The sequence below is a fragment of the Schistocerca serialis genome, chromosome 2, assembly GCF_023864345.2.
Source record: "Schistocerca serialis cubense isolate TAMUIC-IGC-003099 chromosome 2, iqSchSeri2.2, whole genome shotgun sequence".
NCBI classification, from domain to species: domain Eukaryota; kingdom Metazoa; phylum Arthropoda; class Insecta; order Orthoptera; family Acrididae; genus Schistocerca; species Schistocerca serialis.
In genome coordinates this window covers 818,194,609-818,222,187 of record NC_064639.1, presented here as the reverse complement: position 1 = coordinate 818,222,187, position 27,579 = coordinate 818,194,609, and the positions used below count along the sequence as shown (strand labels likewise).

The following is a 27,579-nucleotide window of genomic DNA, read 5'->3' as shown; positions in this document are numbered from 1 at the left end:
GTGTCAGGTGAGATCCCCTCCCTTGCAATAATGTACCATAAGAATTTATCTTGTGTGAACCCAAAACATTTTTTATTTTAATATTTGCTGTGAAGCTGTGTCTCCATAAAGTGCCTCATAACAAATTTCAAATTCTATTGTGTTCTTCCTAAGTACTTTCTGCTAGACCACTAGGCCACATATTTGTTGTCCTGAACACAGCTGGAAGCAGAGTGTCATCACAACAAGTAGACTGCAAGTCAGCATAAATAACCATTATTTTTAGCACAGGCATCAGAAGACCAACAAGGTGACAAGCTGCTATTGATTTTTTTGTTTATTAGAGACAAAATGTCAAATATTAACAATACATTCAAGAAAACTGTCACAATGAAGTGAAGAGATGTGGTGAAAATACTGCCGAACATGTCAAAAGTGACTGATTAACCATATATGGATAGTGACTTCTTCTGTCCTGATCCCAAAGCAGAATGGTCATACAGTCTGTGCCCAACATGTGTGGTGTCGGTTTCATCAAGCTGCTTTGACTGTACCAAATCTTGAAATTTGAAGGTAAAACATGGTTCACCTTATGAACATGATGCAGAAGGTGGTGGAATTATGGCAGCGTGGAACTTCAGTATACATTCTCTTAATTCCATTGCACCAAGACCTCCAACAAAATGAGTATATGGATTTCTTAGCATAAAAGGTACAATGCTAAATGGCCACTTACTTAACCCTAATTACAATGTATCTACCCATGCCCCTCAGCTTAAAGTGACAACAAATAACACATGGAAATTAGAGGGGGAAGAAACATGATATACAGAGGGCACCATTACTTTTAGATGGAACTTGCTTCCACCACAAGGTTATGGTTTACAGACAGCACTTGCTAGGGACGTTCGCTAACAGCAATATTAAGGATGTGGTACTCACACAGAATCTCCCCCAACCAACTCCAGATAACGTGTGTTAGAAACCCACTAAGTTGTTCATGCACTTCAATATCAGAAGGTGATTTACATCATATATTAGTTTTGTGTGAATGGTATGGTGATCCATGTGTAACATAAGAGACTAAGAAATTGAAATATCAATTTTCTAGGAACATCAACATTATCCTCTCATAAGTATATGCAAATCTTCAAAATAATTACACACTTCAGAAGGCATTGTAACCAACACATTATTATTGACTACTGCATGTTCTTCATGTACCAACAAAAATTTGTTTAATTATCAGATGTATTACTAATATAACATGGTACTTACTGCATGGTATGCACACCACATGCCAATTAAATTAAAGATTCCAGTTCTGTAAATGATGAAGCCCAATCACACCACTGTCTCTTTTGTAAACTACACTTGTTAACATGTAAAACTGGCCCCACCCCCACTCTGACATGAAATTACTAAGAATCACAAATGGATAGCAAGAATATAGCACTATAAATATTTTTCTAGGGGTCTCTTCTTGTGTAGAATTATCAGTAATGTTTAAAGAACGCTGTTTCAGCCGTACATGTACACTGAATAAAACTAACTGAAAAGCTCATCGTTGATTTATATCATCCTGCCCTACTGTTTTTCCCTTGACCAAATGTCCCACATTACTTAACATCTGAATAGTTTTGTTTCCTCTTATAACTTTCTTAGGAGGTTAAGCAACCTTTACTTCTCAAAGACAGCACTTCATTCATCTTTTTTTGTGTCTTACGTCAGTAATACCTTGTATGCATATTTCTTCTTCACTTTCATTGAAATGTGAGATTTGAAAAGAGGATTTCAACATTTTTCAGCTATGCACTGATTTTCACATTTTATTAATGTGCTTTGATAATTACATTCCTATGTCAAATTATGGGCAAAACAGTTTCACAATTCCAGTTGCAGTGATGGATTTATGTACACATCTGCTGTCATTCCACTTCATTCTGAAGCTTTACTTTCAAATTTTCCTCACTGTTCACAGGTACTACAGCCTTAGCAGCAAATTTATCTGCTGAGACAATGTAGCATTTATGGCGGTACATCTGACATTCCACGATATTTGAGTACTATGAAATTTTGTCTTTACGATAAATTGCAGTCTTTTAATTACTTTCATTAGCTACTAGATGGTACTCTGTAGAGTTGTTGAGCCAACAGCAAATATATTAATAACTTGTAGAAGAAATAAAAATATTTTGGAACAAAAGAAACAGTTGACAAATATGAAGCAGAAATCTGCCTCTTTATCATCTTCATTATAGATACTGACACACTTCTATATCACTAATAACAAATGAAAATAGTTTACTAAATTTTAGTAAAAATCTCTGCAGCAATACAATCCATGTATTGTTAAACAAATAGAGAACTTCCAACTCAAGCATTATAAATTATGTAAAAAATTGTATGTTTATATTTCATATTCGACATAACACTGCTCAAAGTAAGGATGGTATATGCCAGATATAGACACTTATTACTTGAGAAAATCTCAGAGTTCATTTAGACTAGATATGGAAGTAATCATTATTCTAAAACTTACTTAGAAACCACTGAAATAAGCAAGATAATATTCTATAGGGTTTTGTAGACTATAGCTCCTCTCTGGCATGATCATTCCAAACTGAAACTATGGATGAAATCTTCAAGAAATTATAATGCCAGTATGAGAACAGAGAGGGAAAATCAAAAATAATAACTACTGCAACTGGTACAAAAAAATCTCAATTATATTTCTTCTTGATAAATGGAGACAGTAATGAAAAAAGATAAGAAACATAAATTATAGTTTTGTGTCAACATAGTTTGAAATTACAACTGTTATAGTTTTGTGTCAACATAGGCTGAAATTACAACTGTCAAAACACATCTCAATCCTTCTTCCTTTCCAATCTTATCCACTCTTGATTTTTAATTGTATTCTTCCTACTAATGTTCTGCACATTTTTGTGGCATTTGTTCAAATTATAACTTTTACTGTAATTGAGATAATGTTGCCTCCTGAAAGCAGCATACAAATTATCACTTCACTTTAATGAAAAGGAACTGAAAAATTGTATAAAATGTTCCACAGCCAGGATGAGAGTCAAGAAAAAACACATTTCACGTGCAACTAATTGGTAGCACAATTAACAATGAAACTACTGTGGCTGTAATTTATTCATAATATTAATGACACAGTAAGAATCCAGTTTCTCATTCTGGAGCGATCTTCAGAAAAGAGCATTGCACATCAGTTGAACTGTAACTCTAAACAGACAAAGAATTCTTCAAGTAGCAAATGGGTTCAGATTTTTATCATAGTCATCATCTTCTAGAACTGCATCATCATCACTTCCAAGGAAAGGATTTGTGGGATCATTCCCAACAAAAGGATTTTTACTTGCATCATACTCTTCATCATCTTCATTATCAAATGGGTTCTTCGAAACATCAGAAGGAGGTTCATCAAATGGGTTCCTTGGTGTTTGTGACTGCATTGTTTCTTTTAAAGGTGGTGTTGCTCTAGCAGATGGCGAATGTCGTGGTGTAGATTTTAGACTGTGGCTAGCCATTGCTGGTGATCCTGGAACAGGTGAACGTCTGTAGGGTGGTGTTCTGTCAGCAGGCTGTGTAAGGTTTGCTTCTAATGAAGAACTGTACTGCTTATCAGAACGTTTACTTTCATCCAACCGCATCCTTCCCTCTGGGATCACATTAGAGAGCCCATTAACTGAAACACAATTATTTTTGCCAAATTAAATCAGTGATATCATATATATTACAACATGACTTTTAAAGCTACTTACAAGCAGTTATTTTCTTATTCATGCGAGTTATTTGTATTATTATAAGAAAACAATGAGAGTGACTGATCTAAATAAAAAAAGTCAATTTTCCACATAATTAACAGAGACTTCAGCATTTCATACTGTTTGTAATTAATAGGTTTGTTTAAATTCGCACTGAATCATGAATGTCAACTGAGTCTTCTGAAAGAATGTGCTGACTGGAATTATACAGTATCCTTGTAAGACACTTCAATGTAACATCAAATTCATACAATAAGTGTTTGATCTGGACCATTTAAAATTTTATGCACATCTGATCTTTGACATAGCCTGTTACTTATCTTACTACTGAAAAACGAAAACAATTATGACAATATAAGACGTACCTGATAATTTGGAAAGCTGGGCCAAAATAAGCAACTGTTCCCATTGCTCAACAGCTAATAACTATAACTGACCTTTCACATGTCACCTGAGGGACAATTTAGTGCTTAATTACTTGGTATGAGATAGTTTTTCTTAATCTGTGTCTTGAATTCTACAGAACATTTGCAGAGATTAGAGGCCTGGATCTAGATCAAAGCAGGTGAATATGTGAAACTATACGATTAATCGAAATTCAATCACTGGAAAAAACTAACAAAAATGATGAAGGGTTACTTTATTCTAGATGTCTATCCTCTACTAATCTACATTAACTTACATTTAAACAATGGACACATCAGATTAGAATATCAACAATATTAGGAAAAGGATGGATTGCTAGTCACTGTAAAGATGACATGTTGAGTTGCAGATAGGCAAAACAGCAAGTGTGTTCCACATTATAGCTTCGGCCAAAGCCTCCACCAGCAAGGAAAACACATACACATTCGCACAAGCAAGCACAACTCATGCACACACAACCCTACCACCAGTAGCTCTGACTAGAATGAGACTGTCAGGTGAATTGCAATCTGGAGTGGGGCAGGGAAGGGATAACAGCATACAGATGGGAAGATAGAAGAGAACTGTCTAGCAGGGCATGCAGGGACTAGAGACTGCCAGGCACAGTATTGGGATGTGGTGGGAAAAACAGGAAGCAGAAACGGAGAGGAGCGGGGAAGGGAATAGGACGGGTGAGTACACTGGCAGAGGGTGAGAGAATTTGAAAACGGAGGAGATGATAGAACGAGGGGGTCAAAACTGTTGGGTGGAGAGTGTGGGGACAGCAAGTTATGACAGGCAGATGCTGAATATATTCAGGAGCAGATAATATGTTATGAGGATAGCTCCCATCTGTGCAGTTCAGAAAAGTTGGTGGTCGAGGGGGGGATCAAGATGGCCTGGCTTGTGAAGCAGCCAGCATTATGTTCAGCTCTTGTCCACAGTTTGACAGTGGCCATTCATCCTGGTGGACTACTGATTGGTAATCATACCACTATAAAAGGCTGTGAAATGGTTGCATAGTATCTGATATACAACATGGCTGCTTTCACAGATGGCCCAGCCTTTGACGGGTAAGATAAGCCTGTGACAGGACTGTAATAGGAAGTGCTAGTGGGAGGATTGGGCAGGTGTTGCACCAGGGTCTTCCACAGGAACAAGATTTCTGTAGCAGGGGCCTGGGAGTGGCACAAGGTATGGACAAGGATGTTGTGGAGGGTGGACTGGACAATGGAACACCACTATAGGGGAGGCGGGTAGGATCTTGGGTAGAATCTCCCTCATTTTAGGTCATGATGATGGATAATCAAAGCTCTGACAAAAGTTGTGGACAGTTGTTCCAGTCTGGGGTGGAACTGAGTGACGAAGGGGGCACTCTTCTGTAGTGGGACCTTGGTGGTGGCGGGAGGATTGATGGGGTGTGGGGAAATAGCATGGGAAATCTGTTTCTGTTATAGATATAGGGGATAGTGCATGTCTGTGAAGGCCCTGGTAAGACCTTCAGTATACTGGCAATGGAGTTTTTGTCACTGCAGACACATCAACCCTGGGTGGCACTGCTGTATGGGAGGGATGTTTCGGCGTGGAAGGGATGGCAGCTATCAAAAAGCAGGTACCACTGGTGGTTGGTGGGTTATATGTGGACAGAGGTGTGGATGGAGCCATTAGAGAGGCGGGTGTCAACACCCAGGAAGATGGCACACTGAGTTGAGGAAGACCAGGTGAAGCAGATGGGAGAGAAGGTGTTGGGGTTGTGAAGGAATGATAGGGTGTCCATACCATGAAGATGTCATCAATGAACCAGACCAGGGGTTTGGGAAGCTAGGAAGGTTTTCTCTAGATAGCTCGTAAACAGATTGGCATGGTATGGTGATATACAGGTCCAATGGCTGTGCTGCAGGTTTGTTTGTAATATTCCTTTCCTTTAAAGGAGAAATAGTAATGTGTTAGGGTAAAGTTTGTTAGGTGAATGAGGGATGATCTATTGTAAATGAGAACACTGAAAAAGAAAAGAGCATACCGCAAAAGAGAATGTACATTGTACATTTGAATATGAGCAAAGTGTCTCTCACCAAATGTTTTGGATGGTTTCCCTTCATGCAATCTTAATCTTCCTTCTGGAACAGTGCTATATGTCCCTGATGCCAATGTTGTCTCAGGCTGCGTGATAGCAGATGGCTCTGAAATGAGGAACAAGTAAATAATAATAATAATAATAATAATAATAATAATAATAATAATAATAATAATAATAATAACAATAATAATAATAATAATAATACCTTAATTTTAATGAACCCTCATACAAACAACTGGACACACATGTAGAAGATCTGCAGGTTGAGTTATAAGTAATGTTTCCATGGGTTTTAGATAAGACTAGATGGGAATAATGCAATACACAAAACATATATTTACCTGAGGTTACTAGAAAATATGTTAGGTGTAATGTACAGATGTGCTATGAGCAGTGATGTCATCGCTGACTCTCTCATGTCAACACACCACACAGAAGCTAATAGCCCAACTGTGCGTACATGTAACTCGTAGACAATTGTGAATGCAACTGGGATTTTTCATGTCATACTGTATTATTATTAACTCATTTGGTAATTAAATAAGCAAATAATTATACCTTTATTTAAACACAAATATATGATATATAACATGAAAATGCGCCCCTTGCAATATCTCCAGATGGCCAATTAGCACACCATCCTTTCAAAAACACATGTTGTTGCCAGTCAGAAAAAGATCCCCCAACCACTTTTCAAAAACGGTTCTTTTTCCATAATTTCTAATTATTGGCAAAACATGCAGTGTTGCATTAACAATGTTGTCTGTTTTCATGGTTAATGTTTTCTGTACTTGTAGTTCCATTAGTTGATAATATATTGGTATGTAAAATCTATTCTACTACTTTGCTGAGACTTCATTTTTGAACCCGAATTTACTACTCATTATTACGCTCATTCCTACCCCCTATATCAATTTTGGAGGATGGGAGGTACAGAGTTGGAACAGCACCAGGCTTTGACTTGCATTTCGGAGAAAGTTCAACAGTTCACTTTTCCAATATAATTTATACTCTTGAATGAGCAAAATGTATTGATCACACACAGCTATTAGTAACTGGAAATGAATTAGCATGTTTATAAGCATTTATCCCTTTTTATTTTCATACCAATATTCACAGGAAATTATTAAACTTAATTTCTAACCTGCAGAGGTTAGCATAACTTGAGATGGCACAGCAAACCATAATTTTTCAATGAAAACAATTCAAAATATACTCTCAAAACTCCTCAATAGACTTATACCTGTTGTTTAAAACTGTAATTAATCACCATTTACAAACTAAAACAACAGGTTATGGCAGTGGTGGGCTAGTGATCAGTGACTGGGTCATCTGTGATACCAACATCGCAGCTCGCTACTGTGCACTCTCTCTATGATCCCTAATGTACTACCCTGTAGCTGAATTACTACATACTAGTTGATCTAAAAATTACAGAAAAAAGTATTGGCAGAAGAATGATGCAGTTATCAAAAACATACTGAAACAAAGTTGTATTTGTAACAAAAAATAAATAAATAACAAACCTGCTAGATCAGGTACATTTTTCTCTGACAGATGGGGTTTCAGTTAAGTCAGTAGTTTGTACAGTGCTATAGTACAGTCAATAGTAGAGTATATTTACACTACCATTAACTGGAAAGCTCACCTTATTTACCCACAGAATGTACAATAAGCCGTTTGCATTGTTTTACAAATTTAACAATGAGCAAATCTGTTTGACTAACAATGATCATAACACCCGCAGTGATACATCTTCATGGTAAATGAAACTTTTTTGCTCATAATTGTTTAAATTATCTGGCAACTGGAACATATAAAAAAAGTACTGAATTCTTAAAATGTGAAGGTATGACACTACACTGAGGGCTTCTACATGCAATGAATCCCCGCTGGCAAACCGATAAAATACCCAAAGCAAGGAAAAACAGCATAATTATTATCTTTGTTAAAGAAAAGTAACATTTTGTGCTTAATTAAAGCATTCAAATGTATGTCAATTGTCTCTGTGAACCATGTGTGTAGCATGTCTGTCAACTGTGCATTAGTCTAGCTGGCAAAGGAAAAAATGGGGAAAAATCATGTGGAGACAAATTTTTGTATAGTGATAGGGAGGAGTGTAATGAACAACATACTAAATATTCTGATTGGTCATGTGAGCCTGTGTTTGGGGTGGCATTTATTTGTTTTCCTTGAATAACTTGAAAACCGCAGCTTCTAGTGGAAATGTTTCAGAGGACAATATTGAACTACATGAAATTCCATTAAAAACGTCCTATTCACTTTTTCTGCAGGACTAATAGTTTGCTTGTTGCAGGGCGCAGAGGAATCGCAGATTATTGAAAATATTGCTTTAATGGAACAGAATTTATGTATACAGTTAAATAATGTGGGTTAAGAACAAATATTAAATGTGTATATCACATCTATAACACCCATGGTCTAGGGGTAGTGTCTTTGATTAGTAATCAAAAGGTCCTCAGTCTCAGGTTCAAAATCCATCACAGCTTAAATTTTGATTGGCAGTCTAAGACTTTCAGCATAAGATGTCACCCTCATTCTGCCAATGAACTTGTCAAAGAGGGCAGAGGAGCAGACAGAGTTTCAGGGCGCTCTCTTGTCCTTGAGGTGGGAAACTGACCCTAAAGGCACATCAGCAATGGTCAATGGAATGAGGATGCAGAATGCAATGGAAATCATTGCATTAAAGACACATAATGTGTATCCACATGCCATGCGGCCTGTAATTGAAGTGTATGATTATGTCCCCACTGGCAAAATATTCCAGAACAGTCCCCAATTTGGATCTCCAGGGGGGACTGCCATGGGGGTCTTTTTCTCATGGTAACATGAGAAAAAGATTGACTAACCAATGAAAGGATAACATTCTACAAGTTGGGGCATGGATGTCAGAAGCTTGAATGTGCTCAATCTAGATATAATAGGGGTCAGTGAAGTGAAATGGAAAGAAGACAAGGATTTCTCGTCAGATGAGTATAGGGTCAACAGCAGCAGAAAATGGTAAAACAGGAATAAGATTCATTATGAATAGGAAGGTAGGGCTGAGAATGTCTAGTTGTAGGGCTGTTTTTATCAGAGTCGACAGCAAACCATCACCGATAATGTTAATTCAGATATATATGCTGACATCACAAGGTGAAGATGAAGAGAGAGAGAGAGAAAGTATATGAGGATGTTGAAAGGGTAACACAGTAGGTAAAGGGAGATGAAAATCTAACAGTCATGGGGGACTGGAATGCAGTTGTAGGGGGAGGAGTAAATGGAAAGGTTACAGGAGAATATGGGCTTGGGACAAGGAATGAGAGGGGAAAAAGACTAATTGAGTTCTGTAATAAATTTTGTCTAGTAATAGCGAATACTCTGTTCAAAAATTACAAGAGGGGGAGGTATACTTGGAAAAGACCTGTGATACAGGAAGATTTCAGTTAGATTCCGAAACCAAATACTGGATTGTAAGGCATACCCAGGAGCAGATATAGACTCAGATCGCAATGTAGTGGTGATGAAGGAGGCTATAGATACAGCAATAAGGAATAGCTCAGCAGGCGGTACAGTTGAAGAGGAATGGACATCTCTAAAAAAGGCAATCACAGAAAATGGAAAGAAAAATACAGATACAAAGAAGGTAACTGTGAAGAAACCTTGGGTAACAGAAGAAATACTTCAGCTGATTGAAGAAAGAATGAAGTGCTAAATGTTTAGGAAAATTCAGGAATACAGAAATACAAGTCACTGAGGAATGAAACAAATAGGAAGTGCAGGGAAGCTAAGCCAAAATGGCTGCATCAAAGATGTGAAGATACTGAAAAGAAATGATTGTCCGAAGGACTGACTCAGCATACAGGAAAGTCAAAACAACCTTTGATGAGATTAAAAGCGAAGGCAGTAACATTAAGAGTGCAATGGGAATTCCATTGTTAAATGGAGAGGAGAGAGTGGAAAGAGTACATTGAAGGCCTCTATGAGGGGGACGATTCATCTGATGTGATAGAAGAAGAAGAAACAGGAGTTGATTTAGAAGAAACAGGGGATCCAATATTAGAATTAGAATTTACGAGAGCTTCGGAGAGTTAAGATCAAATAAGGCAGAAGGGATAGATAACATTCCATCAGAATTTCTAAAATCGTTGGGAGTTGTGGCAACGAAATGACTATTCTCACTGGTGTGTAGAATGTTTGAGTCTGGCAACATACCATCTGACTTTCACAAAAATATCATCCACACAATTCTGAAAACTGCAAGAGCTGACAAGTGTGAGAATTATCATACTATCAGCCTAACAGCTCACGTATCCAAGTTGCTGACAAGAATAATATACAGAAGAATGGAAAAGAAAACTGAGGATGTGTTAGATGACGATCAGTTTGGCTTTAGAAAAGGTGAAGGCACCAGAGAAGCAATTCTGACATTGCGGTTGACAATGGGAGCAAGACTAAAGAAAAATCAAGACATGTTCAAAGGATTTGTTGACCTGGAAACAGTGTTCAACGATGTAAAATGGTGCAAGATATTCGGAATTCTGATAAATATAGGTGTAAGCTATAAGGAGACAAGGGTAGTATGCAATAAGTGCAAGAGGCAACAGGGAATAATAAGAATATTTGACCAAGAACGACGGACTTGGATTAAAAAGGGTGTAAGGCAGGGATGTAGTCTTTCCCCCCCCCCCTTCTGTTCAATCTGTACATCAAAGAAGCAATGATGGAAATAAAAGAAAGGTTCAGGAGTGGAATTAAAATTCAAAGTGAAAGGATATCAATGATATGATTTGCTGATGACATTGCTATCCAGAGTGAAAGTGAAGAAGAATTACATGATGATCTGCTAAATGGAGTGAACAATCTAATTAGTACAGAATATTGACTGGAAGTAAATCGGAGAAAGATAAAAATAATGAGAAGTAGCAGAAATGAGAACAGCGAGGAACTTAACATCAGGACTGATGGTCATAGAGCAGATGTAGCTAAGGAATTCTGTTACCTAGGCAGCAAAATAACCAATGACAGACAAAGCAAGGAGGGCATCATCAAAAACAGACCAGCACTGACAGAAAGTGTATTCCTGGTCAAGAGAAGTCTACTAGTTTCAAACAAAGGTCTTAATTTGAGGAAGAAATTTCTGGGAATGTACGCCTGAAGCACAGAATTCTATGGTAGTGAAACATGGACTGTGGGAAAACTAGAACAGAAGAGAATCTAAGCATCTGAGATGTGGCACAACAGACCAATATTGAAACTTAGGTAGAATAATAAGGTAAGGAATGAGGAGGTTCTGCGCAGAATCGGAGAGGAAAGGAATATATGGAAAACGCTGACAAGGAGAAGGGACAGGATGACATCCGTTGAGACATCAGGGAATGGGTTCCATGGCGCTAGAGGGAGGTGTAGAGTGCAAAAATTGTAGAGGAAGATGTAGATTGGAAAACATCCGGCAAATAATTGAGGATATAGATTGCAAGTGCTACTCTGAGATGAAGAGGCTTGCATAGGAGAGGAATTCATGGCGGGGTGCATCAAACCAGTCACAAGATTAATGACCCAATAAAGAAAAAAACTGATCCACACATAAGTGCAGAAGAACTGTCTTAAGTGATAAATTGTGTTCCGGGTGCGTGTAATAATGGGCGAAGGCAGGGATGGAGGCTAGAAGCATGAGGGAAGGTAGCTCACTGGACTGTGGTCACGCACTGCCCTCCTTCATAGGTGTGCAGAATGAAGAGCGAGTAGGCACTTAGTCTGTCTAGCTCACTACATCACAAAAAGCAACTAGAGGGTATTTCACAAAGTTATACTGACTCTTCCACTGTTCGCCTTACGAATCGCAGGTTCAAAATGGTTCAAATGGCTCTGAGTACTACAGGACTTAACATCTGAGGTCATCAGTCCCCTAGAACTTAGAACTTCTTAAACCTAACTAACCTAAGGACATCACACAAAGCCATTCCCGAGGCAGGATTCAAACCTGCGACCGTAGCAGTCGTGCGGTTATGGACTGAAGCGCCTAGAACCGCTCGGCCACCATGGCCGGCTGAATTGCACGTGATGCAGTGTGCAGAAACGCCCGGGGTGGGGGTGGGGGTTATTTTCCACAAAGTGGGTTAACACTACGTGGAATACTAATAGTACTAACAGCAGAAATGCATATGAACAGAATCTATGTAAATCTCTGCAGACTGTTTACAATGCTACAGGGGAAAGTGATTCTTAATAATTAATTCAGTCATGCTGTACGGCAATTGTAGCATTCTTCCAGGAAAGACGACTTCTCCCAACTCAGGTGTAGCTCACTTTTTGGTTTACAGACAGACTATACCTCCCCAACATTTCCTGTCCACTTATCTCATATGAGTAGACAAAATAACTTCACTGAGCTCATACGTACATAGTGAAGTTACTTTCAGTTTACTGAATACTTATTTGCAGTTATTAAAAGAGCTATTATCTAACAAAACTTGACAGCTGGAGCTGTCAACTGTCTACAACACCAAAGAGTCTGCCCAAGTATAACAAGCTGTCAATTTATATTTGACAATGTCGATTTCATGGTCTCCACTATCAATAGCTGGAGTACTTTTCACAACTTGAAGCTACAAATGCATCACTCCAGTGTCAGCTCTCCCAACATCTGAAGAGGCCCAGAGGCTTAAATTGGCTACCACTGTAACAGAAGTAAATTATCTAATTAAGGAAATTCAGATATTTCAATACAAGTCAAGCAACACATTATAGCAGATTACTGTCCTAGATTTAAACATGATCAGTCCTGTTCCATCAGACATATTGACATCCACCTTGCAAGATATACTTTGGATCTGAGGTAAGTGACTTTACTCAGTGAAGCTCACTCTCTAAGTGTCAGCAGTCCCTGAGTGGAAGAGATTTATGCAGTGTACCAGTAGCGCAATTAACGGTGAGAGATGGGATGCAACTTTCTGGTCATTCAGTATTTCACCACCAAGTGACTACAACAGATTTCCACAGCTTTACAATATCCTGTCAATGACTGACAGCGGCAAGATCCTACAGTTACCAGCCTAATCCCTTTCCCATCAACACTGCAAAGGTCACTGACAACATCACACCTACAAATTAGGCACATCTCTGCCACTGTTTATAGGAACATATTTTACATAAAAACTCACCTAACAACCGCAAATAAGTAACCACCCAATAAACTGGAAATATCTCCACTATATGAACACAAGCTTTGTGATATTGTCTACATATGTAAGAGAAATGAACACAAAATGCTGGGGAGGTATAGTCTGTCTGTAAGCAGAAAAGGGAGCATTATTCGGGGTGAAAGATATTGACTCTCCTGGAAGAACCCAACAACTGCTGTACAGGGTGACTAAGTATCAATTTCCCCTCTAGCAGTGTACAACAGTACGCAGAAATTTACATAGAATCTGTCCATAAGCTTTTCTTGCATTTGTATTATTAGCAACTCATATCTGTATTCAATGTAGTGTTGACACACTTTGTGGAAAATAAGCATCTCCGTCCCGGGAGTGTCAATGCACTACATCGCCAGTGGCTCATAAGGCGAGCTACATTTGTTTCATACCATTACAACAATATTTTTAATAAACCATGATTTTTCCAACCTCTGCAATGTGGAAACTACTAGTCCTAGAGAAAATGTGAACAGAATCTTTATTGTAGGAAATTTAATGTATTTTAATTTTGTACTGCCAGACATTTTCATCTAGAAGCTGCAGTTTCTAAGTTATTGCTGAAAAACATAAGAACTGACCTTTAAATGCCACCCCACCAACACAATCACAAACCACCAATCAGGGTTTTTAGTATGTTATTCATTACACTCCTCCTTACCACTGTGCAAAAATCTGCAACTACATGAATTTTTTCCCCTCTTCGTTGACTGGGCTGTGTTGTGTAGCACTGAGTGCAGTATAGCATGTGGGTTGTTTTAACTTCAAGTGGTTTTATAAAGTGTCCAGTACTCTGTTGTTAGGTAAAACTTTGCCCTGACAGTTAATATTGTACAAAAATTTTCGTTCCCCCCCGCCCTCGGGAAATGAGTGACAAATGTGTCAGGATGCACTCAAGATTCTAAAGCTTTTTTATTTATTTATTTATTTTTACCACAGAGTCACCAGTGTAAAATATTGCTGCCAAAATGGCATGATCTATGAGCACCACAGCAAAGCAGAGTATAGCAAACAGTTACTAGAGTAATTAAGAGAGGGGAATGCAGCAGACAGAGAGAATGAATATTAAATATTTTGAAAAGAATTCCATGGAGCAATGAAGAATGGATTTTTTTGAAATAAAAGCACAGAGAAGTAAGATTTCTATGAATGTGAATGTGTTTGACAGCAAGAGACTCTCATGAATAAGTAAAGAAAAAATAAAAAAAAGTAATAATGCTGTTTGTGTAAGACAGCAAAATGTATGTAATAAAATGTACGATTTACTTGTTAAACATGTAGAGACAAAGATGTTTAGCAGAAATCAAACAATCGAAAATCCAGGATGGTTGTTGTTGTTGTGGTCTTCAGTTCTGAGACTGGTCTGATGCAGCTCTCCATGCTACTCTATCCTGTGCAAGCTTCTTCATCTCCTAGTACCTACTGCAACCTACATCCTTCTGAATCTGCTTAGTGTATTCATCTCTTGGTCTCCCTCTACGATTTTTACCCTCTACGCTGCTCTCCAATACTAAATTGGTGATCCCTTGATGCCTCAGAACATGTCCTACCAACTGATCCCTTCTTCTAAGCAAGTTGTGCCACAAACTTCTCTTCTCCCCAATCCTATTCAATATTTCCTACTTAGTTATGTGATCTACCCATCTAATCTTCAGCATTCTTCTGTAGCACCACATTTCAAAAGCTTCTATTCTCTTCTTGTCCAAACTATTTATCGTCCATGTTTCACTTCCATACATGGCTACACTCCATACAAATACTTTCAGAAATGACTTCCGGACACTTAAATCTATACTCGATGTAAACAAATTTCTCTTCTTCAGAAACGTTTTCCTTGCCATTGCCAGTCTACATTTTATATCCTCTCTACTTCGACTATCATCAGTTATTTTGCTCCCCAAATAGCAAAACTCCTTTACTACTTTAAGTGTCTCATTTCCTAATCTAATTCCCTCAGCATCACCCGACTTAATTCGACTACATTCCATTATCCTCGTTTTGCTTTTGTTGATGTTCATCTTATATCCTCCTTTCAAGACACTGTCCACTCCATTCAACTGCTCTTCCAAGTCCTCTGCTGTCTCTGACAGAATTACAATGTCATCGGCGAACCTCAAAGTTTTTATTTCTTCTCCATGGATTTTAATACCTACTCCAAATTTTTCTTTAGTTTCCTTTACTGCTTGCTCAATATACAGATTGAATAACATCAGGGAGAGGCTACAACCCTGTCTTACTCCCTTCCCAACCACTGCTTCCCTTTCATGTCCCTCGACTCTTATGACTGCCATCTGGATTTTGTACAAATTGTAAATAGCCTTTCGCTCCCTGTATTTTACCCCTGCCACCTTTAGAATTTGAAAGAGAGTATTCCAGTCAACATTGTCAAAAGCTTTCTCTATGTCTACAAATGCTAGAAACGTAGGTTTGCCTTTCCTTAATCTTTCTTCTAAGATAAGTCGTAAGGTCAGTATTGCCTCACGTATTCCAGTATTTCTACGGAATCCAAACTGATCTTCCCCGAGGTCGGCTTCTACCAGTTTTTCCATTCGTCTGTAAAGAATTCGTGTTAGTATTTTGCAGCTGTGGCTTATTAAACTGATTGTTCGGTAATTTTCACATCTGTCAACACCTGCTTTCTTTGGGATTGGAATTATTATATTCTTCTTGAAGTCTGAGGGTATTTCGCCTGTTTCATACATCTTGCTCACCAGATGGTAGAGTTTTGTCAGGACCGGCTCTCCCAAGGCCGTCAGTAGTTCCAATGGAATGTTGTCTATTCCGGGGCCCTTGTTTCGACTCAGGTCTTTCAGTGCTCTGTCAAACTCTTCACGCAGTATCATATCTCCCATTTCATCTTCATCTACATCGTCTTTCATTCCCATAATATTGTCCTCAAGTACATCGCCCTTGTATAGACCCTCTATATACTCCTTCCACCTTTCCGCTTTCCCTTCTTTGCTTAGAACTGGGTTTCCATCTGAGCTCTTTATGTTCATGCAAGTGGTTCTCTTTTCTCCAAAGGTCTCTTTAATTTTCCTGTAGGCAGTATCTATGTTACCACTAGTGAGATAAGCCTCTACATCCTTACATTTGTACTCTAGCCATCCCTGCTTAGCCATTTTGCACTTACTGTCAATCTCACTTTTGAGACGTTTGTATTCCTTTTTGCCTGCTTCATTTGCTGCATTTTTATATTTTCTCCTTTCATCAATTAAATTCAATATTTCTTCTGTTACCCAAGGATTTCTATTAGCCCTCGCCTTTTTACCTACTTGATCCTCTGCTGCCTTCACTTCTTCATCCCTCAACGCTACCCATTCTTCTTCTACTGTATTTCTTTCCTCCATTCCTGTCAATTGTTCCCTTATGCTCTCCCTGAAACTCTGTACGACCTCTGGTTCTTTCAGTTTATCCAGGTCCCATCTCCTTAAATTCCCACCTTTTTGCAGTTTTTTCAGTTTTAATCTACAGGTCATTACCAATAGATTGTGGTCAGAGTCCACATCTGCCCCCTGGAAATGTCTTACAATTTAAAACCTGGTTCCTAAATCTCTGTCTTACCATTATATAATCTATCTGATACCTTTTAGTATCTCCAGGGTTCTTCCATGTATACAACCTTCCAGGATGGAACGTAACAATATTATTAGAAGGAAAGTTGCTACTCACCACAGGTGCTGCTGCTCGCAGTGCGGTTTCACTTGCCTGAGATTGCAGTCGTGTGTGTGTGTGTGTGTGTGTGTGTGTGTGTGTGTGTGTGTGTGTGTGTGTGTGTGTGTGTTTCTACTGCGATGTGATAAAATTGGTGACTGACAGTCCCAGGATGTTTGTGAGACTCTTTTTCCACAAAGAGTCTGAGGGGACCTGTGTCTTTAGATCTAGTGCCCAAGTAGTTTCAAATACAGAATTCAGGTTGCTTAATATTTCATTTAGATATCAGTATTTAGATGTAGTACTGCTCAAACAGTTCATTTTTCAGCTGAGCTGAGTACAGTAATTGTGGTAACACAGATTGTCGAGGAACAAGAAGGTAGGGATGAGATAAGAATTTTACAAAACGAAACTGAAATATTTAAAAGGGAAAGTCAAAGTATCAAAAGAGGATTGAGTCCGTATGTCAGAAAGCACATGAAGATACTGCTGAACAGTAAACTTGAGGAATTAGGAAAATGAGAGAGTGTAGTTTGTCTGTGGATAATGTCAGTGTCGCGATTGTGAATACTGACATGATGCGAAAAAAAGGGAGGTAAAATAGTTAAAAGTGATGATACTCTACCACCACACAACAATACAGAAGTTAACAGCAGACTACTGGAAAAACATAAAGAGTCTAGAGCAGATATTAGTGTCTGTCAGAGGGGATGTTCAGGAAGGCCAAATGCTGAAAGTGTGAATTCAAATGGAAGTTGTGATTGGTGGGAGGACGTGCGGAGTTTCAATTTAAAAAAAGGTGAAATTATAAAAAAGGAGTATGATAAAAATGTCCAATATCAGGTATATTATTCATGTTATCCAAAACTGGAAACCATGAGTGCGTAAAGGTATTAAAATCTAAGAGACAGTATTATATATATATATAATGTATGTTTCAGCACTGGAACAGTCTATGTAAACAATATAATTTTGAGATTTCTGAAAGTGATGGCTTTCTGGGGAAAAGACATGGTCCGGACCAAAACAACTGCAAAGGACATGTTGGAATAAGAGTCATTTGTCATGTATTTCACCAGCAAACTGGCCAAGACAGTAGGTGCAAAATTAACAGTAATGGAAAGGATAGATTGCTCCTCACCAAACAGATGGAATGTTGAGTTGAAGACAGACACAATAAAAAGACTGTTACTCATTAAGCTTTCGGCCAACACCTTCATCAGCAAAGAGAAACAGACACACACACACACACACACACACACACACACACACACACACAAGCTCATCTCTCACACATGACTGCTATCTCTGGCAGCTTAGGCCAGACAAACTGAAGTGTCCACACAGCCTAGTCAACTGGGGATGGCACAACTGCAGGGACAGCAGCTTCCTTGCCCAGTATGCTGAAGGTCTCACAAAGGCTTTCACAGATAGGCACTATCCCCAGACCAAGCCTGCAGATTCCCTTGATATATCCCACACACTCAGGGCTTTGATTACCTATCATCATGCTCTGATATGAGATACATTTACCCAAGATCCTACCCACTCCTCCCAAAGTGGTGTTCTGTCACTTACCCAACCTTCACATCATTGTAGTCCACCCCATGCCGCCCCCCAATCCCAGCCCCTTGCCATATTCCACGGAAGACCTATGTGCAAGACCTGCCCAATCCACCTACCCAGCACTTCTCATTCCAGTGCTGTCACAGGCTTATGCTATCCCATCAGAGGTCGGGCCAACTTGTGAAAGCAGCTACGTCACGTGCTAGCTTTGCTGCAATCATTCCTCAACTTTTTATATTGGTACGGCTACCAACCTACTGACCAGATATCCACCAGGATGAATGGCCACCACTAAGCTGTGGCCAAGAGCAAGGTGGACTACCCTGTTGCACAACATGCAGCTGAACATAACAAGCATTCATTTCCATGGCTGTTGCAAACACCATCTGGATCCTTCCCACCATCACCAGCTTTTCTGAACTGCACAGATGGGAGTTATTCCTGACACACATTCTCCGCTCCAGTAATCATACTGGCCACAACCTATGATAGCTTATTGTCCCCGCCAACAGTTTGTGCCCCCCTCCTACCTCACAGCCCTCACTGTGCACTGCTCTCTGCCAGTGCACCAACTGATCTCTTCTCTTCCTCTGCTCCTCTCCTTTGCACTTCGTTTCTTCCCCTCCCTCCCTCCATCACAGCCTCCCAACACTGCACCAAGTGGCCTTGTCTGCCACATCTAGTCCCTGCATGCTCCACCAGGCAGCAGTCTTCCCTCTTCCTGCACCCACACCCAGCTATCCCTCTCCCTTCCCCACTTCACTATGAATTCTTCCTCCTGCTTGACAAGTTGCAGTTTCAGTCTGGCCTGAGCCTCGTGACGAAAGCTTTGGCCGAAAGCTTAATGTGTAACTGTCTCTTCGTTGTGCTTCTCTGCAACCCGACGTATCATCTGTAACTAACTAAATTTTGGCTGTGGCATCACATTTCTGCCTATTTCATCTCTTGTAATTTGACCTAATTGTATCATCTTCAGTAAGAACACGATTATATTGACTAGAAAACAACCATATTTTATATAACTGGGAACTTACTTAGTGATGGCTTTTCTGACACAGAAGAATCAGTTATAAGAGTTAGCTTATTGAATACTCCACGCCCAAAATAATCTGCTACTAATGAGAAACCATCCTCAGCACGTTCTAGCTGGCTATGGAATATTTCGTGAAGGTCACGACTCTGCTCCTGAAGAAGGTAACAACATCATTTCACACACGAGTAGAATTGAATTTGGTATTTAATCATATTATATTCCTTTTGAGAGGCATGTGCATTGATTACCTGTGACTTGATTATATCCAGTATTTTTTTGTTATCTGGCAGACAGGCTGGACACTCATTTTCATTTTCAGCAAAGCTCTGAAAACAGCTGAATGTTGGATGTTCAAAATTATAAATACACTATAACAATGGTAGAAGAACTATGGATACTCAGTATTACATTTTTATGTCACTTAAATAATGAGCTCATCTTGTAAAATTTTATGTTCATGGAAAAAAGTGTGATCAAGTAAAATAACAGCCATAAATGTAATACTACATTATGTTGCATGACTTACTGTTGGTGATATGAGTGCTGGCACAGAAAATGAACAGAAGGTAGCTCCAACTGGTGGTTGCAAGCAGAACAGCGCGATGCTTGGAACACCACAGCACTGAAATATTTATGGGAATGGTCTCATCTGACTATATTATATGTTCTATACACCACAAATAAATGCAACTGGAATGACTATGTTCACAGACTGTGAAGAAAATGCAGCCAATAGAAACATACAACAAATAAGCGGTTGATAAAGGGACATCAGGTGTGAAGTGTGAAGAAAAGGGAAACAGAAAAGTTTTATATGTAGAAAATTAATTAGAAGAAATAACTAATGTGATTTATCATCACAACAACAATGACAAAAATAATTTAAATAACTTGAAGTACTACTTGAGATAATTTAGTCTTCCCCAACAGTCAAGGTTCCTTGCAAAGGAGGGTCAACAGTTTGATTGATTGTATTTCAGAACTAAGATAACACACACCTTTAATTTAAAGTCATATTGTATGATAAAGGCCAAAATCTCTTTTCTGATTTTCCCTCCATGCACAGCTTGTTTTCATGTAGTTTCATTCTGATTACAGAATTAATGGGATATTGTTTAATTATTTTTCATCCATGAAATAAATTGCACAAAGGAGTTAATTTCATTGAATACTTTAGGAACATTATGCTTCAATAGTAACACAAAATAAAACTTGCAGTTAATACATTCTCTAATCTAAGCATCTTCAGAATAGGAGGGAAATAACTGGAACAAAGTCTATGAGAGAAAAATCCTGCAACCTGCAAACACTTTCCACTGAGTGAGTATTGTGTGCTATTTTACATATAAAGCAATACCTTCAAAAGAGAGAGAGAGAGAAATTGCACAAAAATGTACATTGCCATATGAAGTCTGAAATTAGTTGCAGAAAAATAAATAGTTCATTGAACAAATAGTGTGGCTGGTTGCAGTTTTCTGATGTATATGTTAACAGCTGCGCAGTTCTCAAGCCATTTTGGTTAAAATATAGAAACTTGAATGTGCAGTTGCTCACTATACTCGCACAAGAAACATAACTAGCTAACATTGCTAGCATTTGCTTATTGTAAGTGCACTTAATTTAGAAATAATTTGGCCCAACAAGTAGTTTTAAAAATATTTCTTTCATATCACTGCTGCGCACAAGCCTCCACATCTTCCAGTCAACATACAGTATAGCCTATTGTTAATAACGTCATCCAGTCTTCCTCTTTTATCTGCAGTGGCCATCTTTATACTGTCTATCCAGCATGTTTCTGGTCTTCCTAAGAAGTCCCTTCCAGTTATCTCTCCAAATTAACTTGAGCCATTCTCACTTGTTCCAAACCATGACCAAATCATTAAGAGTCCAGATATTTCGACTCACTCTAGCAGTGATCCTTTGATATCACCAATCTCTCTCACCTCTTCATTTCTTAAACTACCCAGGTTTATATCCTGGATCTTGGGCCTCAGGAACTTCGTGTATGACAAGTGTACCACTCTTTGTGTGAGGTTGCATGTTTCTATAACATATACAGGATGAGGCGAAAGTCTGGATACTCCCCTATAGAAGTTGAATGGTGAGAGGAATCATAATGGTGTCTGGAATGGGGTGGCTGTACATGGGGGCACAATTTATAGGTGCTATGGCAACAGCGGTGACTATCTTGATATCCTTCATCTTAGATTTGGATTACATGCTTCAAATGGGAAGGGGGTCATGTGGCACATCATTTTGAACTCCCTCTTTCTCAGGAACACACATGTGAAATTTGTTTTAAAATATCTTTATTTGTGTAGGAGTTTTGGCCTGTTAAAGTTTGAAATTACAAGGAGGTGATCAGTTCCGTTTATTGTCGCAGGTGATCCACAATCACACTTGCACCGCAGGAACACATTGAAACTGTGTTAATAAGTGGTGGATCAAGTACCAGAGGGATTGCTGCTAACTTCAATGCCTGGCATCTTATGAGAAATGACATTTCATATATGACAGTGTCTAAGTTATTGGACAAATTTTGTGCATCAGGTTCTGTGGTGGACAAGCCACACAGTGGACGTCCAAGAACAGCCGCCACTGATTTGGAGACTGCAACAGTAGTAGTTGCATTGTTTGTAAAACATCCACATCACAATATGCACTGGTTATGAGCAATATCCAGTGTCAGTTCCCGTTCACTCCTTCATGTGCTGTATACACACCAATGGCACTCCTACAAGTTAAGGTTGCAATACCATCTCTCAGCAGATGATCCTGATCCGCAGATGCAGTTTGCAGAATGGGCTCAAGAGCAGTGTAACAGGAATTCAAACTTCACATAAGTATTGTTCAGTGACAAAGCTAATCTCCATGTGCAAAAAGAAATAAACAAACAGAATCATCGTTATTGGTCAGATGCAAACTCCTCGTGGGTGGAGCCCTGTAAAGATGCAGGTGGAGGAAAAGCAATGGTTTGGTGTGGGATCTGGGACACAAGAATCATGGACCCAGCATTTAATGTCGGAATCTTCAATGGTGAGAGGCATCTTAACATGCTCTATGGGTATGTGCTACCAATGCTGATGAATCCACAGGATGATTTCCAAATCCTCTTCCAACAAGACAATGCACCTCCCCACTATGCTACTGAAGTCAGACAGTTTCTGGATGAACAATTTGGAGGTCACAGGATAGGTAGGAGGGGTCCACCTGGATGGCCACCAGGGTCCCTTGATCTTGTAACTCTTGACTTTTATCTGTGTGGACATCTGAAATCAATTGTGTATGAGGTATAAATCAACAATATAGCCCATCTTTGCCAGTGTATTAAGGAGGCATGTGTCTCTGTTGACTCACAGATCCTGTAATGTATGCAGCAGGACTGGCAAAAAAGACTTTAATCGTGTGTCCAGTGCAATGGAGGTCATATTGAGCATATGCTATAATCCCGATTCTGACAAGTGTCCTAGATTTTAACAGGTCATAACTCCTACACAAATAAAGATAGCTTAAAACAGGTTTCATATGCACATGATGTGCCACATAACCCCTTCCCATTTGAAACATGTAACCCAAATCCAAAATGGAGGATATCAAGATGGCCTCAGCTGTCGCCATAGCTCCTGTAACTTCTGGCCTCACCTGCTGACACCCCATACAAGATGCCATTATGATTCCTTACACCATTCGTCTTGCGTAGGGGTGTATCCAGACTTTCACCTCACCCTTTACTGCAGGAGTAATGGAGATCACTTGCCAAAACAAAGGGTTGAGTTGTCGACACACACACACACACACACACACACACACACACACACACCTGTGCACATACAGTGTGCTGGAAGGGACACACAATGCCAGGAGTGCAGTTCAGCAGGTGAACTGGAGGAGGAGGAGATTAGTGTTTAACGTCCCGTCGACAACGAGGTCATTAGAGACGTAGCGCAAGCTCAGGTGAGGGAAGGATGGGGAAGGAAATCGGCCGTGCCCTTTCAAAGGAACCATCCCGGCATTTGCCTGAAGCGATTTAGGGAAATCACGGAAAACCTAAATCCGAATGGCCGGAGACGGGATTGAACCGTCGTCCTCCCGAATGCGAGTAGGTGAACTGGGGTAGGGGATCTATCAGGTGGTGAGGGTACAGGGAGAAAGACGTGGGAAGCAGGAGGAGAGGAAGTGAGGCAGCAGATGTGCAGAATCTCTCTCCAGTGTGATCAGTCTGATTCACTTGATCCTCCTCAACCCAACATGTCACCTTCCTGGACACTTACCGCCACCTCTTTGTTGGCTCCATCCACACCAGTGTCTACATTCAGCCCACTAAACACCAACAATATAAGCATCTTTACAGCTATCACCTGTTTCACACAAAAAATTGCTCTGATATAGCTTACCCACCCACGGAAAGCATATCTGCACTGACGAAAATTCCATTGCTCAGTATGCTGGAGGTCTCTCAAAGGCCTTCACAGACAGGCACTATACCATAAATCAAGTCTGCAAGTAGATTGCATATGCCTTATCCTCATACATCTCTAATCCTTCCATCACCCTCCACAATCAGCTGCAAAAGAGTGATCCCTTCATCACCCAATGTCATCCTTGACTGTAGCAACTGAACCATGTTCTTCACCAGGCTTTGGTTATTTATCATCGTGCCCACAGTTGAAAGACAACCTACCAACAATTCTTCTCACCCCTCCTAAGGGCTTAACAACTGGCCGGTTTTGAGCACGAGTACTCGCGTCTGCTCAGGCACGTGCTCGCGAGCAGGTGCAAGGTCGCGGAGTAGGGAGGGAGGGGAAATGCGTGCGCACGTTTAAATAGGGCTGCAGCGTGCCTATTGAATTGGCACCGACTGTGTAACGGTAAAGTACTACGATCAGCTCCAACAGTCACTTCGCTGGTTAAGAATCATGTCAAGTCGCCGTTGTTGTAACCCCAACCATGCTTTCGCAGTTCAACCCCCAATGGGAGGAATTGTATCTGTTTACAGAAAAAGATGGTCTTGCAAAATGTTTAGTATGTCACAAAACGCTGAATTCTTTTAGGAAATTTAATTTGCAGCGACAATATATGTCGTACCATGCGAAGGACTACGGAAGTGGAAAATGTGATGGACCAGATCGTGCACAGGAAGTTATTAAACTTAAAAGGAAGCTATCCAAAGAAGATCTGGACGATGAAGAAAAATCAACTGAGGCAGCTCTCAGAGTGAGTTACAAAATTGCTTTGCTTTTAGCAAAATCCCTGCGCCCCTTCACTGATGGCGATTTAATAAAAGAATGTTTGGTAGTTGCAACAGAACATTTGTGTCCATCTCAAGTTGAGCAGTTTCGGATTGTGCCATTATCTAACATGACCATTATGCGTCGCATACAGGACATGGCAGACGATGTGCAGAGGCAGCTTGCAAATATCTGTAAAGATTTTATGGCGTATTCTATAGCTCAGGACGAAAGTGTTGATACCACTGGAACAGCGCAGCTTGCTATATTTATTAGAGGTGTTAATAGAGATCTTCAGGTGAGGGAGGAGCTCCTCGATGTAGTAGCCATGAAGAACACTACAATCGGAGGTGATATTTTAAGTAGTGTTGAAGAAAGTGTTGAAAATATAGGATTGTCGTGGAATTCTTTAGTTTCAGCGTCTACAGACGGTGCACCAGCGATGACAGGGGAAAAAAATCAGGTTTCGTTGCACTGTTGAAGGAGAAAATGCAAAAACTGACTGTGCCAAATGAAATAAGGGGCGTTCACTGTGTGATCCACCAGGAAAACTTATGTGCAAAGAGTATCACTCTAAAAAATGTGATGAGTGTTGTTGTTTATACAACCAATTATGTAAGGAAGCATGGGCTACAACACAGACAATTTAAAAGCTTTCTTGAGGATGTAGAAAGCCAGTATGGTAGCCTGCCTTATTACAGCAAGGTCCGCTGGCTTAGTCGTGGCGAATTATTAAATCGATTTTTTTGCCTATTAGATGAGATAAATATGTTCATGGAAATAAATAACATGTGTGTTCCTGAATTGAAAGAGCCTTCATGGAAATGTGATCTAGCGTTCTTAGCAGATTTAACTAGCCATCTGAATGCTTTGAACATTTCACTACAAGGTAAAGATATGCTAATTACTCATTTCATAGATTGAATACGAGCTTTTAAAATGAAATTAACACTTTGGGTGAGTCAGCTGGAAACAGGAAATCTAGCTCATTTTCCTAAATTATCATCCATGCAAGATGTTCACAAAGACTGTGAACGTTATTCACATAGTTTAGTTGTCCTTAAGGAAGAATTTGATCAATGCTTTCAAGATCTGACAGCACTAGACAGTGATTTTGATTTGTTCTCCTCTCCATATTCAGCGAATATTGAAGAGATTCGTCCTGAGCTGCAACTAGAAATTATTGACCTGCAGTGTGACAGAGAATACGAAGACAAATTTCAGAGCAAGAAATCATTTTGGAATTCTACAGATACTTCCCTCAGGATAGATTTCCTCGTTTACACAAACTGGCGGCTACAATAATATCAATGTTCGGTTCCATGTATGTTTGTGAACAACTGTTCTCTACAATGAAATGTAACAAGATGCGCCTGAGAAACGCATTGTCTGATCAAAATTTAAACTGCACGCTGCTCCTACAATGCACAAGAACAATTACTCCGAACATAGATGCAATTTTAAAGGGAAAAAAGTACAAGATAACCGAGAATCCCACACTTCAGGGACACTTTTTATTGTGTAACAGTTCACAAATTAATACAAATGTAGAGGCACACACTAAGCTAATAAAATTATGTGGCACATGTACATTCTCCTTTATTTGTTTCATTTGTCGCAATAATAATTCGTGAGTGATATCCCTGCAGGTGGCCGCGGATTTACATTGACTGGCGGCAGCTGTTGTGTGCCCCACATGACTCTCCCCACTCTCCGCTCTGGTCCGGTAGTGGGGTTAGCGTGCTCGTGCTGCTCCATGCTCGCGCCTTGCTGCTCACAGCTTGCTCCGCGAGCACGTATGTTGTGAAGCCCTGATCTATATCCTTGTGAAAGACAGGTGCAAGATCTGTCCAAAACACCCACTTAGCACAACTTACTCCAGTCCCATCATGGGCTAATCCTATTCCATCTGAAGCAGGGGCTGCTAAAGTTCTGCACAATATTTTATATGTCTGTGAAAACCAACCAGCTGTCCGCCAGAATGAATGTCCACTATCAAAGTTGGCCACCCAGAGCATAACATACTTAAGTTCAATTGTTGGCTCACACCACTGCTTCTGGAGCCTTCCCTTGATCACCAGCTTTTCTTAACTACATAGATCGAAGTTATTCTTGCAGCACATCATTCGCTCCCGTAATCCTCCTGGCCTCAACCTCTACTGACTCACTGTTTCCACAACTTCTACCCAGCAGTTTCCCCTTCCTCTGTCCTTTCATCACTTCCACGTTTTCTCATATAGCACCACATCTCATTGGCTCCAGTGCCCATGTGTCACATTGGTCACATGTCTCTCCCATTCACCTGCCACCCCTCCCTCCCCCATTCCTATCCTACACACCTGCTGCCTCTCTCCATTGCTTGCTACCAATTCTCAACTCCTCCTCCTGCTTCCTGGCTCTTTCTGCCTCTACCCACTACAACCAATACAACCCCGTTCCCAGCCCACCTGCTAAACTGCAACTGCAGCATTGTGTGTTCAGCAGGCACAATGTGTGCATGTGTCAGCATGTGTGTGTGTGTGTGTGTGTGTGTGTGTGTGTGTGTGTGTGTGTGTGTACTTTAGCTTGCCAAAGTAAGGTTGATTTTTTTTGGCACCTTGAGAATCCATAGAAGTGGTCTGACATGTTGACACAAGCACGTGTGCTTCTG

At 39.8% G+C, this 27,579-nt stretch overlaps 1 protein-coding gene across 1 annotated transcript in view; it reads right to left on the bottom strand.

The window, feature by feature from the left end:
* Positions 1–2,685: 2,685 nt before the first annotated feature.
* Positions 2,686–27,579, bottom strand: part of LOC126458065 (vacuolar protein sorting-associated protein 11 homolog) — a 177,810-nt gene continuing 152,916 nt past the window's right edge. The window contains exons 17-21 of the mRNA XM_050094866.1: positions 20,228–20,323; positions 19,950–20,037; positions 19,703–19,853; positions 6,248–6,355; positions 2,686–3,691 (exon numbers count right to left, since the gene is read on the bottom strand). Of these exons, the coding sequence (XP_049950823.1) occupies positions 3,249–3,691; positions 6,248–6,355; positions 19,703–19,853; positions 19,950–20,037; positions 20,228–20,323 (886 nt within the window). The 3' untranslated portion in view covers positions 2,686–3,248. The remainder of the gene's footprint in view (positions 3,692–6,247; positions 6,356–19,702; positions 19,854–19,949; positions 20,038–20,227; positions 20,324–27,579) is intronic.